The sequence below is a fragment of the Callorhinchus milii genome, unplaced genomic scaffold, assembly GCF_018977255.1.
Source record: "Callorhinchus milii isolate IMCB2004 unplaced genomic scaffold, IMCB_Cmil_1.0 Scaffold12, whole genome shotgun sequence".
Lineage (NCBI taxonomy): Eukaryota > Metazoa > Chordata > Chondrichthyes > Chimaeriformes > Callorhinchidae > Callorhinchus > Callorhinchus milii.
The window spans coordinates 15,133,596-15,150,509 of NW_024704753.1; the positions used below are offsets into that span (position 1 = coordinate 15,133,596).

The 16,914-nt window shown below is 39.5% G+C and overlaps 1 protein-coding gene across 2 annotated transcripts; it reads left to right on the forward strand.

The window, feature by feature from the left end:
* Positions 1-396: 396 nt before the first annotated feature.
* Positions 397-15,812, forward strand: kbtbd12 (kelch repeat and BTB (POZ) domain containing 12). 2 transcript variants are annotated; one of them, XM_007890345.2, is made up of 6 exons: positions 397-605; positions 2,438-3,682; positions 4,635-4,905; positions 6,133-6,283; positions 14,184-14,381; positions 14,738-15,812. In XM_007890345.2, the coding sequence occupies exons 2-6, from the start codon at positions 2,604-2,606 to the stop codon at positions 14,905-14,907; spliced, it is 1,869 nt and encodes a 622-aa protein (XP_007888536.2). In that variant the 5' UTR covers positions 397-605; positions 2,438-2,603; the 3' UTR covers positions 14,908-15,812. The 2 variants fall into 2 exon arrangements, with proteins under 2 accessions (XP_007888536.2, XP_007888537.2); XM_007890346.2 differs by lacking the exons at positions 397-605; positions 14,184-14,381; positions 14,738-15,812 and adding an exon at positions 623-890 and having other exon boundaries at positions 6,133-7,118.
* Positions 15,813-16,914: the final 1,102 nt, after the last annotated feature.

A 16,914-nucleotide genomic window follows, 5' to 3' on the forward strand; every position in this document is an offset into this window, starting at 1 on the left:
CAGATGTAACTCAAAATTTATCAAAAAAAGAAAGCAAATTAATAATAATAATATCCTTATATTTGATATAGTGCCTTATCAAGTTGTTGGGACATCTCAAAGCGCTTCACAGAATATACTGTAAAATGAATTGACTGTGCACTTTGTGGGCGAAACACAGTAGCCAACTGCGCACAGCATGTGTTCAACGAAAGTCATGTAACTAAAACTACATCTCCCATGAAGACTCATGGACACATTTGATCGACAGTTTCAAATGTCAACTGCAAGGTTATACATATCATTGCTTACTGTAAGACCAATCATTGCGCAGAACAGTTGGACTATTTTGCTTAAATTAACAGGACTTTACCATGAAACAACTAAGGAAAGGGTGAAAGGGATTTTAAAGGATATGAAAAATTAAGAACAAAAAACAGCACAAGAAGCCAACAAGGATTTTGCAAAATATGAATTAAATGTTATGCAATATGATCTGAAATGACAGAAAACAAGTGAGTAGTGAATAATAAACAAAACAAAAATCCCATATAAGTATCTAGATGGTATACCCCAAAGAAATTATTTTGACATTCTACCTTATCTATCCTTTGGGGACAGCTGAGGTAAGATTATCGTACATTAATCAAAATTAGACAACTACTGCATTATAAGTAAAAAGGAACATGTTGCTTGGTGGCTAACGAAGAACATTTCTTGCCCTGAAAGCTTTATTTTCAAGAACTGCCTATGCTATTAACGATCATGGTTTATTTTTAAAACAGTCACTGGACTGCATGTTGCTTATAATAACTGGTGAGCACATTCAGGTGACTGAAGTCTACTCAATGAGGGTGAATAGTCTAAAAGCTTTGCCTGTGTCCACCCAGTATATTCACCAATTTAAACAGGTATTTAGAATAAGATTAATTCTCACAAAACTATGGGGATTCATAAATTTGTTTTGAAATTATGAGTTTAAAGTTTCAGTTGTTTTCAGCTAGGATGTTTGCTTTGCATTGTACTTTTAACACTGGTTATCATGTATACTAATAAAAACGAAATGTCTGTCTGTGTGTGTGTGTCCGCCAAGAACGCAATACCCGATTAATGTAGAGACATGATTTATACTTCATCGGAAAGGTCTTGCATGGGGCAGTGTCATGGCCATATTTTTTTCAGGGATCTACTATTGTTGATGATATTTTTTAAAAAAATTAAAACGCTTTAATTAAGCCCCAGATAAGTATACATGGTATTCTGCAACAAAATAGCGATAGAGGTCATACACCATTTTAGAGAGATATAGCTATACTGGTAAAGGTGTCTGTCTAACCAATTGATGTAGACATGATTATACTTCATTGGACAGGTCTTGCACTGGGGAGTGTAATGGGCATATTTTTTTCGGGGATCACCTATCGTGACCTAAACAAGCTCATCCCACATGTATGGACTCCAACAAGGAGTCCTCCCAACACGAGTCCTCCATTGAGTCCTCCAACTGAGGCCTCCCCACAGGAGTCCTCCCAAAAGGATATGTGTGCAAATATGTGAACAAGAGATGCTAACAAGTTCAGCAGGACATTTTCTTAATCTTAAGGGATAAAGATGCCTAAGAAGCAAAGATCAAGCCTTTCAAGGGCAAATAAAATGCCAGACAAAACAGAGAAGTCCGATTAAATGAAACCGGTTGCAAAAGTAGCTGCAACAGTATAGCTGGTCAATCATAAATGAAGAAAAATTATGTTGGTGTGGCTATGCCCCCCCCATCGCCACATGGCTGGCTCAGTGAACTGAACTATACAGACTGGGAAGATTCCAGTTTTGATCCAATCTCAGCTGGGGGAGGGGGAACGGGGTTACTATTGATTTCAGTGCCCTGGGTTAGGGTGAGTAAATTCTGTTTTGGAAAGTGGAACCGTGGAATAAGGATAGCGTCATTGCTGGCTATTAGGGTCTCTACAATCAAATAGGCTGGATATTTAAATTGTTTTGGTCTGCATATGTCTTATGGCCACTTGGGTGAGATATCAGTGGCAGGCACCCATACAACAGAAAAGTTCCAGGAAAAAGGAATTAAAGTCTTTAGAAGTGGAGGGGAGAAAATTGACAGGGGTAAAAAAGACTTGTTGTCTAGGGTTGCCAGCCAGCCATCTACATCAAAATATTAATAAATAGCATGTCTGCATGTGCAAAACACTGAAACACGAAACCTCTAGAAGCTCAGGATTGAAAGGATAAATCTAAGTATAGATGACCGAATACTCCATGCAGTACTGTAGTGCTGGCTGGTCAAAACTGGTCATCCTTATGAAAAATAATGTTAAACTGTAGATGAGGTAAGTGTAAATTCCAGTAAAAGCTCTGGGACGCGAACCCTGCATGAGAGGCGCTATATAAATGCAATTTGTTGTTGTTGTAGACACTTTTTAAATAGTAACTGTTCTAATTCCAGTTTGGAGATGAAGACAAGGTATGAAGATTCACCATGTGCTCTATAGTATAAGCGAATGTGGCGAACCAACCCGCATATAGTTCAAATTAATAGTAAAGACAGCATAAACAAGCAAATTAAAGCTTTTCATACTTTTTGACTGTTTGGGGGAAATTATTGGTTCACAATGACAACAACCATGGATTACAACAGCACAGTCAGAGACAAACACAGTTTGTATTTACTTAACCGAATTAATAAAATGAAAGACTTGGATGAACTGACCGATGTTGTGTTGGTAGCACAGGGGTCAAAGTTCCCCTCCCATCGTCTTGTTCTGGCTGCTTTCAGTCCTTACTTCAAAGCAATGTTCACATGCGGATTGATGGAATGTAGTCAGAAAGAAATTGTTCTACATGATATGGAAGCAGAGAGTGTGGCCATCTTTTTAAACTACATGTACAGATCGGATCTGGCCCTTACTAATTCCAACGTCCAGGGAGTGGCCACCACAGCCTTCTTCCTACAAATGGAAAACATTTTCATGAATTGCCAGAAATACATGATGGACCACATGGACGCATCCAACTGTATTGGAATTCACTTTTTTGCAAAGCAACTCGGAGCAGAAGATCTGTCTCACCAAGCCAACAAATATCTCCTTTTGCACTTTGCAGAAACCTGTTTGCATGAGGAGGTACTGGAGATTGAAATACATCAATTGTTACCTTTGATCTGCTCTGATGATCTCAATATTTCACGCGAGGAGTGTATCTTGGACTTAGTCCTTCGATGGGTAAATCATGAGCGGAAGTCACGTGTTCAATACCTTCTAGAACTCATGAAGCAGGTGAGATTGCAGCTTGTGAGCCCTACATTTCTAAAGGAAGCTCGTAAAAGGAACACAATCCTTCTTAGTGATGCAGAATGCTATAACATGATCGAGTCTGCCATTGATAAGATCCACAAGACAAATCAACACCCATCTCTCCATCTACGTTATGGGATGGAGACCACGGACCTCCTTCTGTGTATTGGCACCAATGGTCAAGGAATAAGATCAAGGCACCGCAGTTACACTGACACTAGTTATTGCTATGCACCTGCAACTAAAAAATCTTATTATATTCTGTCACCAAAATATGGAGAGGCTTTGGGATATGTCTACACTGGTGTTGTGACGGAGAACAATGATATTATTGTAGCAGGTGAAGCAGGAGTGACTAGAATGTCAAGGCAAAAGACCAAGAATGTGGAAATAGTTAGGTGGGTACTTGTTGCTGTAGTAATTAATGTTCCCAATCAGCTCCTACTAAAACTAGTAACCTTGGCTCTCCTGATCCTAAATTCTTGTGTAATCTTATATGACATCACAGAAAAGTTACTTTTAATATCCTTACTAGCCAACCAATAGTTAATCGGTGCCAAGCAACCTGCCACAAATGAACTATTGAATGACCAATTTATTAGTGTTTTTTTTGGTGAATTTAAATGTTGACCATTATGTGAATACTTATAACCTCCCCCTGAACCAGCAAACAGGACTCAGTTAACATCTTACACAAATGATAGCCTGAACCTCAACCCTCTAACCGAAGGATGTTTGCTAACACATGCAATCTTCTGATTGGGCACCTTCTGCCCACTCCCTCCGTTCATCAGACTCCGGCCTACTCCATGTCTCCCGCCTGACCCGCCCTACCATTGGTGGCCGGGCTTTCAGCCTCTCTGCCCCCACACTCTGGAAATCCATCCCACGGTTCCTTCGCCTCGCTTCCTCCCTCGCATCCTTCAAGGCCGGTCTCAAGACTCTTCTCTTCGACCGTGTCTTTGGTCTCCCTCCCACCTCTCTGCCTTCCCTCACCCCTACACCACCCCTTCCCCCATGCTTGGGCCCCAACAGCTGACCGTTCAGCGCTTTGGGATGTCCTCCCGACGTGAAAGGCGCTCTATAAATATAACTTTGTTGTTGTTGTTGTTATGCTTTTTTGCACCAAACTATGCTACTGATGGGAGTTTGGGAAGTTAAATGCATCTTTATATCCCTGAATTAATCTGTCTGACTATGGATGTATTCAGAAATCAACAGTAATTGATGGTTGATTTGACATTTTGTTAAACATTAAACACATCACTCAGAACACATCACACTGAGCAATCTTCTCAAATACTAAGTTCAGAAATATTTTACTCTGAATAATTATTCTCTGATTTTTAGGTACCATATCCGAGGAAATAATCATTGGGAAAAACTTTGCACAGCTCCCTATAGAGAGCTCTATGGATTGGGAACCACTTATGGCAACCTATACCTTATTGGTGGGCAGATGAAAATGAAGAACCAGTATATGATCACAAACTGTGTCGATATGTTCATGGTGGAGACCAGCCAGTGGAGAAGTGTGGCTCCTTTGCCTGTACAATTGGCATGTCATGCTGTCGTCACTGCATATAACCGGATTTACGTAATGGGAGGATGGACACCACAGGTTAAACTGCTTGTAGAATGCTGTTGGCTGTTTTATCGTGCAAATAATTATACAGATGCATTTCAGTATACTTCCAAGATTATTCTGAAAAGGTGTACGCTGGGGTTTAATTTCCTGTGTAATGGCAATAGTCAGCGCTTATATTTAAGTTTTTGCACTCAAATGATAGTTTCTCAGCGATGTTTCCAATTCCAAATTGGCTACGTGATGCACAGAGACAGAAAAAATTAAGTAAGGAAGACAGTAATATCCCTGAATCGATCAGTAGTCTAACAGTTTATAAAACTTGGGTAACAGCAGATAGAAAATCTGATCCATTATATGTAATAGAAAATAATAATAATAAAAAAAAATCCTTGAATTTGGTATTTTTTGATGGTGCTTACAATCAGCTTTCCCCCTCCCTCTCCCCCTGCGGTGTCAGAGTCCACCACTGTCAAGCACTCCAGGATGCTACCCCACGTGAAGAGCGCTATGTAAATGCAAGTTGTTGTTGTGATATAGCGCCTTTCACATTCGGAGAATTTCCTAAAGCACTTCACAGGATTTACTCTGAATTGGTGTGACTGTGTATTTGTAGTGGAACACAGCAGCCCAATTTCGTACAGCAATATCCCACATTCAGCCATGAAATGAATAACTAATTTTATTCCACATGAGAGATAATAACGCCTGACAATTAAAGAATTAGCAAAATTGGGATCATTGAATTAGCCTTGTTGCTTTCTGAACTAACTCTTAGGCCTGGGTAACTCCTTTATGTCACGGCAAAGTAAACTGTACACTACATTCCTTCAGGTGCAACCAAAGCCAAAATACTGTACAGCCTCGCCAGAGTACTGTGCATGACTGATGTGAAATATAAACTGAAAATGTTTAAAAATCACAGCAATTTTTACTTGCTCTCCTCCCATAAAAGGGGCAGCCTTTCAGTTCTGAACATTAACTTGTCTTTCTCTTTCACAAGTGGATTCACCTTGGAAATCTGGATTTCCAACAGTTTAAGTTGTTTTATTGGAGTATTATGGCTGCTCAGGACTTTTTCTTAAATTATTTAAAACAAATCTGTTTTCCCCTAAATTTGACATTAATTGATGTATTTTTTATCACTTGTCCTTGCAGGCATTTTATCCACATTAGCGTCCAATGTGATTAATTACTTGTATTTTAGGTATACATCGGTCTAAATATCCTCTTTATCTACTGCTGTCATGTTTTGTTATGCAGATGGATCTCCCCAATGATGAACCTGAGCGACTAAGTAACAAAATGTTCCGGTATGACCCTGACAGAGATAAATGGACTGAATGTAAGCCTATGAAATTCTCCAAGTATCGCTTCAGCACAGCCGTTCTGAACAACGAGATTTATGTCTTCGGTAAGAAAATAGCAAGAGACCATGACAATAGCCTTGAATGCTGGGATGGAACAGTACAATTTTTACAATTTATTTGGATGGGTGTTGTCATTAGGAAAAGTGGTGAGTGATTGGAGCATGATCAGATGGTTGACAGAAATGTAAAACTTCCCAAGTCTTTAGCATAGAAATGTGGTCAAAGTGTTTAATTGGTGTTTTAAGCTAAGGTAGTGGAATTCCAAGAATAAGGTCAGTTATTCATTTGTGCTTAGAATATTTGAGCAGCCCCGAGTGAAATGCTCTCCAGCTTCAAATAGGAAAGGAATCAAAAATGTTTTGTTTTATGTTAAGGTGTTTATTTGTTCATGATGAATTTGGTGTTAGCATAGAATGCAGTGAGATATACTGCCACCCACTCTGCGAGTTTTCTGTGGAGTGGAGTGACCGTGACAGCGAAAGCGAAATTGTGGTAGGAAACAGTCAACAAAAAAGAGTATATTAAGAATTCCAGAAGGGGGAAGCTGAGATAGGTTGTCTCAACATCATATGAAAGAGGAAATCCCTTTAAGTTTTAATTGGAGTGTCAAATTGACACAGTTGAAGAAATCAATGGGAAGTCATTAAGTGCAAATAGCATGCACACAGTCTGCAGTGTGTGAAAAGGGTTAGGACAAGTCTCTTGTGACAGAGCTAGAAATATAGACAGCCAAGAGAAATGAAAACTGGCAATTGGCTATGCTCTTGATGAAAGAAGCACACCCCAATGAATGGCCTTCCAATCCTCTCTCTATTGTAATAATTATCATAGCCATTATGCATACCAATATACATAGTTGGGCCAGACTTCCCAACTCTTCCCTCCACAAGTTGCAGACTATTCAGAATTCTGTAGCTTGGGACTTCTCCCGCACCAGGTTCCACCAACCTATTGCCCCCATCCTTTGCCTCGCCCCTTCCCTTGCTTCCTTCCTCTTTGCCTGTGCCTTTGATCATCTTCCCGCCCCCACCTCCTTGGTCCCCAAACCTCTTGAATCCATGAAAGAGGAAATCCAGCTTGGGTGCAAGCTCTCAACTGTCCAGTGCCTTGACGTGAAAGGTGAGATATAAATACAATTTGTTTAGTTCATAAATTGCACGTTATCTCATTCAACTGTTACATTATAGATTAATAAACAGGTGTGGCAAATATAAGGTATTACAAAAGATTTGTTTGAACGAAATCTTTTAAATCTTAAAATAATTAAAATGGGAAATACCACTTTATTTGAAGCAGAACACTGTTGTGCGTCTCACTGTTGAGCTCTTATTACTACAAATCTGTTTCATAATAGAAACATCCCTAACCTTATTTTGTTCTGTCTGGGCTTAGGTCTTTTTTTATTTAAAGAAAAACTGCTTAGAACATATTTAAGGGTACGAGTTTGTAAATGTTATGGAGTCTAGTGTGAGGGAGCAGAATTAACATGCAGTCGATGAGAAAGCAATGTAGGGGTTCTGGCACTATTCCTATTAGTACATTCTGGTCCTTCCTACAATCAAAATTAATAACTTAACAATGTTGGTATCATTTAATGGTATTACTTAATTGTCAATATCGTTGGCAATACACTTTTTTTCTTATGGAAAAGATAAAGGGCCAAGGCCTACATACCGGCCATAACCAAAGTTCAAAGGATTTTCAGGCCGGATGCTGGGACTCAATTAAAAAACAGCTCGATCCTGTAATAAGAAGATAGGGTGGATATTCTGGAAGGATGAGGTCACATGGGCCTTCTTCGTCAGAATCAATCTTGTAATCTTGTGGGTAGAACAGAGAGGACAAATTAAACAATGTTCAGGCTTTGTCAGGCATTTCTTCTCTGAGGCTCTCAGCCTCAGGCAGACCCCCATTTACCCATATCTTTTATTAACCCCCCAATCGAGAATATTTAAGAATTGTTACTCAGTTTATCCATCTTCAAAGGATGAGTGGACATTCTTGGATTCATACCCAGTACCAAGCAACAAGTGACTCAGAATTCTATACTGATGTCACAACAGACTTCCATCTTTAAAAGGTAAACAAAATGGACTTTTTACTGTGTGATAAATATCCTTAGCCATTTTTAGTTTTCGTTTTTCACTCCAAAAATTACACTCGCAATCAGTCGAACTGTGTTGCAGAATAGTTCAGTACATGCCCACAGGCTCCAATAATAAACCCCTCTCATTCACTGTACCCCAGAGAGGGTGTACAGGCCTTGCCTGTTCTCTGCTGCTGGACTGGGCTCAACCTTTTTATACTTGAATATTTTTTTCTCCAGCACATAAGCATGTTTGTAAAGAAATCAAAGAAAAAAGAGCTTAATTGTTCAGTAAATGGCAAGCTGATTGAGACACACTTGGACAAGCTCCAAAAGTGAGGTCTCTGTTACAGCCAATGTACTTTAAACTTTTGAGAACAGGCACAAAAAAAATGAAGGCGTTTCTTCAACTTGGAACTCGATATTACATGGGTCTAGAGCGCCACATAAACACAATGACACTTTATACAAAATAGATAAGCACCATTCTTTTTCTGCAATCTATCTTCTCCTTTACCCTTCTCTCCTGAAGATGCTAACTATTACTCGGGTACAGTTTATGGGTAGCAGCTGCCCTCCAGCACATTGCTAAAAGTTGCCAATTTTCATGTGTGATTCCAAAGAGGGTCAGCAGGTCAATTGACTATAGATGTCTGATCTCAGATATCTCCATGTGGAGGATGTCGATAAGGCATTATCAGAGGTCACAGAGCATGATGCCTGACCTCATTGCAACTGATTAAAGCTAGAGGGATCCAAAGCAGGAAAATAGAGGACATGTTATTCTCGTATAAATAAAACCTGTAAATGTATTGCAATCTTGACCTATCCCTAAGCATCTTTCTCAAAATCCATAATCGTTTTCCCAAACATAATATGCTTAATCCTTAACCTGTTGAATAAAATGTTGAAGATATTGATGAATAATTAATTTAAATCAAAAAGTTTTGTATAACTTCATTTTACATTCAAATTGAATTGTAATGTAAGTTTAACTCATAAACAGTACATTATGAACACAAAATGTAATTATATGTATGAATAATTACATTATAGTTACTCTGAGTACACAGGCAAATTTACAAAACTTACTGAATGGTGAATACCGGTTAGTTCTCATCAATTAAATTGTTGCCTGAAATGCAGAAATAATCTGTTATATAAAAAAAAACCTTGTTGCCCTTTTGACGGGGAGTAGAAAGATCCTGGAAGATGAAAGGGGAAAATATAAAAGTTAATAAGCTAGTTTAGTGTTGAAATTGAAAGAGACAAAAAGAAGTGGAAAATGATGAAACACAAAACAATAGCCTGTTTGGTAATATGAGCCCCTTCTCATGTGAGACTGTTGTGATCTTCTGTGTATAGAAATAGGCCAACACAGAAAGACGCTCGCTCGTACAAGTGTTTCTGGGAAACAAATGCAAATACGATAAATGCTGTGTGATAAATAAAGCAAGATAGGGAAGAGGGCAGGAATTTATTGAAGGATGTGAAGCAAAGAAAGAGAAGTTGGTTACAAGTAGAATGTCGTCATCAAAAACAATATTAAATTGAGAAATCTGTTAGTTCTTAGTAATTGCTCCTGAAGTTCACATTTTTTTTAAAACAGAGGGTAGAAATCATGAAGATTATTTATTCTATTGGTTTGCTCATCAAGGTAAGAGAAGCCAGGTAGCTTGGGTGGTCAAGCACCAGGCTTGGGACTCAGGAAGTGACAGTCCTAAAAGATCTACCAGTACTTCATGGTTACTATTAATGGCAATGTGTTGTCAGGATTGCATAATGGAACACTTCCACTAATCAGATGGAAAATTCCCAATAAACTATCTTAAGTCCAACCTCAGAAGGCATTGGATCCAGCAGTGTAAATCCTTCCATTGTTATGGCCTTCCTCGGTGAAATTGGCAATTTGTGCTGAATTAGGGACAGTAATGTGTTTTAGTCATCATCTACAAGAAACTGGATGGAGACTCTTTCATATAGCATTCTTGATCTTGGTAATGAGAAGAGACTTCAAGCCATCAATTTGGGCTGGACTCAAATCCCAATTTTACAACTGAAAAGATATAGGGGACAAATTCTAGATTTACTCTATTTACTTTGCATTTCAGAGTGTCCAGAATTTGACAAATTCAAAATCTAGAATGAACCTAGTAAATGTTCTGAAGATTTGTGCATTTTTTTCTTTAATATGTCTGTTCATATTAATTACCATCAATTCTTAATCCAGGAAGTTTAAATGTTAATCTCAGTAAATCCAGGCCAGTTTATCCAATCGAAAGGTTGACATGGGGTAAAATTTTAGACATGAATGAACACATCATGAAACCTGACACTTCTTTGAATGCTTTTATCTCTCACCCCATCCTCCTCCCACCCAATTTTCTTTACAAATTCTTCTCTTCCTACCTCCCTCCTTCCCCGAAGTTGTATTCCATTTTGGTTTCTACCTACGTAGAGTTTCACATGTGCAAGTCAATCCCAAGTACACCAGTCAAGTATCCATTATAAATTTGTCAGCTTTGACAGGGAATGTCAACAGTCAGTTCAACCATGTAGGGCATCCTAGCTGAGCCCAATTCTGTCCTTGCTCAATATACATGCACCTCCACCAGGGTTCATTGGATTATGATCAAGAGTTGGAATCCTGACTGATGTTTCTCGTCTCTAGCTCAGGATGCTGAAGCCATTCTAGCCTTATTCCCACCCTGGCTGAGATCAGCTGACTGGGGATCAATGCTCGGTGCTTCTCAGACTGCATTGATTTACTGCTCACTGAATAAACATGCCGGCCTTACCCATCGTGGGATCTTTTCCTCTTTGTATAAAAATACAGTGAACAGTTGAATGCAAAATAAAAGGAGCAGGAACGAAACGTGCTCACAAAGATGTTACAAGCGTAAAATTGAAATGGCAGAAGGAAAACGGGAGAGGTTTCAGAAGTCGAGCAGCTAACAGACAGCATAAAGATTTTCATTAAAATGTGCATAGTCCTGTTTCTCCAAATAATCTAATAAACCTAGTAATGTGCGTGATCATTCAATTGATCGTGCCTGCCAAAACAGCTGGAAATGGTCAGACTGTGATTGATAGGATATGGCAGAGAAATCACAACAACATGAGTTTAAAAGGCAGAAATTATTTTGAGCTATCAAAATCGTTTTTAGTTGCAGTTCAGTTTGGAAAAAGGTTAAGTGAAAGATTCTCTCTCCCATTTAATTTTAATGGATTTTACTTTAGACATTGCGCTTCCAGAAGAATCCCAGTATATTCCTACCAAACCTCTGGTCTCTTGGTCTAAAAATAAAAAAAGTATTCAAATCCTGAACACTCATCTGCTGGAAAGTGATTTCATTTGTTCATATTTGGTGAGCAATGGCATTGGAAGTTAAACTGAAGTTATAAGTGCAGCTGGAAATAATCAAACTCTTTACTTATGGAATATAGTGGATTTCAGCTAATGGGAATATTAAACCAAGGAAGACCAATGTAGAATGTACAGTTAGATTAATATGCTACGGTTTTGCTTGATCTACCCTTGAGGAGTGTTCCCTCAGGACATCAAATGGATTAGATCAAGCCCTGGGTTAGAGAGGATTGTACGATATTTGAGAAACAATGAGAATGAGTGCAATAGCCTTTACGTATTCCGTCATTTATTTTAAACTGTGAATTGGTAAAAGATGTTTGATTATCAGCTGTCTGAATTATCCCTATCCTTCAGAGGATCCAGTTCAAGATTCTGGTCCTCACCTACAGAGCCCTCCATGGCATCGCCCCACCCTACCTCTGCGACCTCCTAACCCCCTACCAACCTGCCAGTTCCCTCCGCTCAGCCGGCTCTGGCTTGCTCCATGTCCTCCAACCCAGCGGTTCCACCATTGGCAGGAGAGCCTTCAGCCACTCTGGCCCCAACCTCTGGAATTCTATCCCCCAGTCACTCCGCCTCGCCCCCTCCTTAGCTTACTTCAAGTCTCGCTTCAAGACCCTCCTTTTCGACCATGCCATCGGCCACCCCACTCCCCTCCCCTCCCTCCCCAACCCCAGCTCAGGTCTGAAATGCTGTACTCTGTCCCGCACCTTGGGACGTCCTCCTGACATGAAAGGCGCTATACAAATGTAATCTTCTTGTTGTTGTTATCTGGTCAAACATCCTAACTCTTATCTAACATATCTCATGAAATTGAACCAGAACAAGGTTTGGTTTCAATGCACCTATGGTGAATACCCTGTAAATAGCAGATGAAGAGTATGGTTTAATATAATTAAAAACACGGGATTATAATTGTTGGCATGATAGAAATAACAACTTATTTATTTGTATAAATAATATATTAAATAATGCAGCTAGGCATTTGTTATTCTCATACCAGAAACAGATTAAACCTAATCATTTACCTTACTCCTGTTTACGAGATGTTGATTGCGTAGATTAAATGCCACTTTACATACAAATAAAACCGCTGCACTTCCAAGTAAGTTACGCATTTTGTGAAGCATTTAAAGCTATTTTGACAAAAATCGATATTAAATGGAAGACTAACATTGAAAAATCTCATATTCCTGCAAAAGCAATAAAGGAATGTAATTTGTTTTCACAATGTTGATGGCTGCAATAAGACTTTTGAGCACAATAAACAGCAAAGGAAGTAGTCTCCCAGAGAATCATAGAAATTACAGCACAGGAGTTTATGGGCACACTAAATCTGTGTTTATGCTAGCTGTTCCTCTTTGACCGAGCCTTCAGCTCCCCTCTCGACTCTCTTCCCCCTTCTCGCTCCCTCCCATCCCTCCCCTCACCCTGACCATTTCCCCCCTGCTCGGGTCATGACCCAACTGTGCAGCGCCTTGGGACGTCCTCCTGACGTGAAAGGCGCTTTATAAATGGAATCTTGTTGTTGTTGTTCCACTGACACCATCTATTTGAATCCCAATTGCCTGCTCATTCCCCATACCTTTTCAATGTAACTGCTGTCTGTCTTTAATCCTGGCTTTAATAGCTGGTTTACAGATGTAGACATTCAGCAAATATGATTACATTTATATTACTAATCTGTATACAATTCAGAGATATACATATTAGTAATATGTCCTGGAACATCAAGGAATTTAAATCCAGTTTTATGTTAGGAGTCAATTTGCTTACTTGTGAATGATCACTTAAATTTGTAAGGCATGCAGCAATTTGAGAATTGATTATGTGCTGAAACGTGACATTACTTACTAACAATTGATTGTCCCTCAACCTAAATCCTTTTAGTGCTGCTTTTCAATTTTCAGTTTTTTGCTGGCCAGCCTGCTCAAAATCTGCAGTAGGCTTATGGTACCTTAAGCCGAGAGACCAGAAGTTACATATGTTGAGGAATTTGCCCCATTTACATGATAAAAATGACCTCACAGATGAGATACTAGGGACTATCAATGACTTTCGAATTGTAGTCAACAAGAACAATTTGTATTTATATACCACCCCTCATGTAGGTAATGTCGGAGCACTTTACAAACATGGGATTGAAGCGAGAGAAGCAAATAAAGGAGGGAGAAGGGGGAGATGACCATAAAATGTGGTCAAAGAGGTAGATTTTAATGTGTGTCTAAAAGACTGATAGAGAAGGGGCAACAAGGAGGGAATTCTAGAGGTTAGGGGCAAAGAAATTGAAGGCTCAGTCACTGATGGTGGTAGGGAGAGGGTGGGGGACTTGTTGCAAGCCTGAGTTAGCTGAGTACAGGAGTCGGCCGGAGTTTTAAGCTAGGAAGGAAGAAAATTAGGAAGGCAGAAGGTGAAATAGAGTGAAATAGATTCTGTTTCTAAGCAGGAAAAAGAAATCTGTAACCTTTACTTACTTTTTTAACTTTAGGTGGGATAGGCTGCTCTGGTGTTGACAGAGGTCAGGCGAGGAGATGTTTGGATCTGGTGGAAATCTACAACCCAGATGGTGATTTCTGGCGGGAGGGACCTCCCTTGCCGTTACCAATTCTGTCTCTTCGTACAAATTCCACCAGTGCAGGCGTGATAGAGGGAAAGCTGTATCTCTGTGGAGCCTTTCAAAGTGCAGGTATGAAAAGATCTGACGAAATAATTCACTGGAATGATCTTACTGATGACAGCAGGTGAAATGCTACATTTGGCCTCATTTGACATGCTAAGCAGACAAGGGCAGGGAGACGGGACATTAGCCTGTTGCACCTTATTCCCATCCAGTGAATCCTGTTGACAAGTGATAGTGGGGGGTGCAGGTGAAAGCAGGGTAAGGTTTGACTATGATGCCTCCTGAAGTTAAATAGCCTACTGACACTAATTGTCTGGAATCGCTCATAACTTGGTCAAAAACTTTTAAGTCATATTTGGGGCAGCTCCTATCGATTTTTTGTAATCTACAGCGTTTCTGTTTCATTTTGTCCTCACTTTCAGATCGGCATGAAGTGATTGTTAAAGAGATTCTGGAAATGAACCCCTGGGAAAACCTGTGGAATGTTGTGGCCTGCAATGTCCTTATGCATGACAGCTATGATGTATGCCTGGTTGCAAGGCTCAACCCCAGGGATCTCATCCCACCACCTCCTGACTTGGTAGATGAATGAGATGGCAAATAGGACACGTAGTGACTGCCTTCAGGTTTGGACTTTTTGATTTAGTTCTGCACATGATTCTGTGGGCAACTAATTCTGAACAAAATAAGGAGACAAAACCCTGTGCTGCCTAATATTTCTCCAGTGTGAAATTCAACCTGTGAATCCATCCAAAAGTATCTCTCTTGAAGCAACAGAATGTCGTACTTAATGAAGTGAGCATCAAGTGAAGACTTCACATTAGGGTATTGAGCCAACTAATTAGCCCTCCTGGTGAGTTCCTGTTTATTCTAAGGCCTGACCAGCATTGCTGTGATTGATACATTTGAACTGATTAGTCCTATCATCAAATCTGTTTTCAGAGGTTCATTGTCAGCTTTAGATGATACTATGTATTCTGCACAAGTTAAAAATATATTTATAGACTGCAGATTTGTGCTTTTAACTTTGCCAATTTTGTTGGCTGTCATCTCACATGATTTGCAGTTCTGCATTTTTTGTAGCTTTTTGTCTTTAAAAAATGGTGCAAGGCTTCCCTGATGGCTTAATTGGTAATGCTACTGCCAAGTGTCGAAATGAACCATACTTAGAAAGGTTAAATCGCTGACTTTTGCTGACTAATTTGATCTCAGCCAAATAGCCTAGTGGCTTATAAACACTGGGTTAGAAGAACATTTAACAAGGGTTCCTGCTGTTGAACACTATCCAGTGATCGCTGGTGGAACGCATACGTGTGCGAATTTTAGACCAGTACTGAATTGCACTGAGGTTATTCAACTGTGGAATACAACAACTATCTGAGGTTCACACTTAAAGCATATAAAATTGCACCAGATAAATTGGTTTATTGAATTCAGGGCTTTTTTGGAAACATTGCTATGTGCAAAATGTACAGTAAATCCTTTCAAGCCCTTTGAAACATCTCAATGATGTGTTAAGGTGCTATATCAAATGCAAGGATGTTTAGCATCGCCAGTTAAACAATGTGCTAGAGGGTGTCTAGTACCCTCAACATGAGCACAGTTCTCGCTAAGGAGGGAACATTGATTAAGAATAAAAACAAATTGGTATTGGAAATTATTAGGCTATCAGAAACATGCATGAGAGCGTATAGAAAGAAAGCAGTGTCTATAGTGCACAAAATAGTTACATCCTTGCAGGATTTAATGTCACACCACCCAAGCGACTCTATAATCCATCGTTACCCTGGGTTGTTTATCTGAGAACTAATTGTGAGTGCCTCAGAGTTAGAAGGTTGTGGCATTCAAGGCCCGTGATGGGATTTTGAATTTATATAATCTAGGCTGATAATTTAATGTTGGGCTGGTGTGGGGAAGCACTGCCTGCTGTTCAAGTGGATGTTAACAAGATCCCATGGCACTATTCGAAAAAAGATGAGAGGTTCTCCCAGTATTCTGGTCAACAAGTTCGACAGATATGAAGTATAATATCGTGGAGTCCTGTAGCTCAGTGGTTAGAGCACTCGCCTCACAAGCAAGAGACCTGGGTTTGATTCCCAGCAAGGCGAAATGTTGAGCAAGTTTCCTTATTTCACATGCCTCTGTTTACCTAGCAGTAAGTAGGAACCCAGTTGTTAGTCGATTGGGGGATCGCTTTTCCGGAGATAATAATTTCTTCAAAAAAAGTAATAAATTGGTCACTTCAATCCACGACTGTTTGAAGGAAACTGCTGTGTGGAATTGGCTGCCACATTTTGCCCAGAAAATATACTGTCAATTCACTTTACAGTATATTCTGTGAGACGTCTCGAAGACGTGATAGGGCGCTATATCAAATGCAAGGATTATTATTATAGAATTGACTTGTGGCGTAGTTACCAAGGAAGACTCTTGGAATGGGCGGTATAAATGAGAACAAGAGGCTAATAGTGGTGTTTTTATGAAGGATGTGTGTAAGGAGGCATAGAAGACAATCAAAAAAGGAATGGATTTGTTTTAAGGTTTTTTTTATATTCCTGGCAGCTTTTGTGTTCTTATAAAAGATGGCTAGCACAGTGTT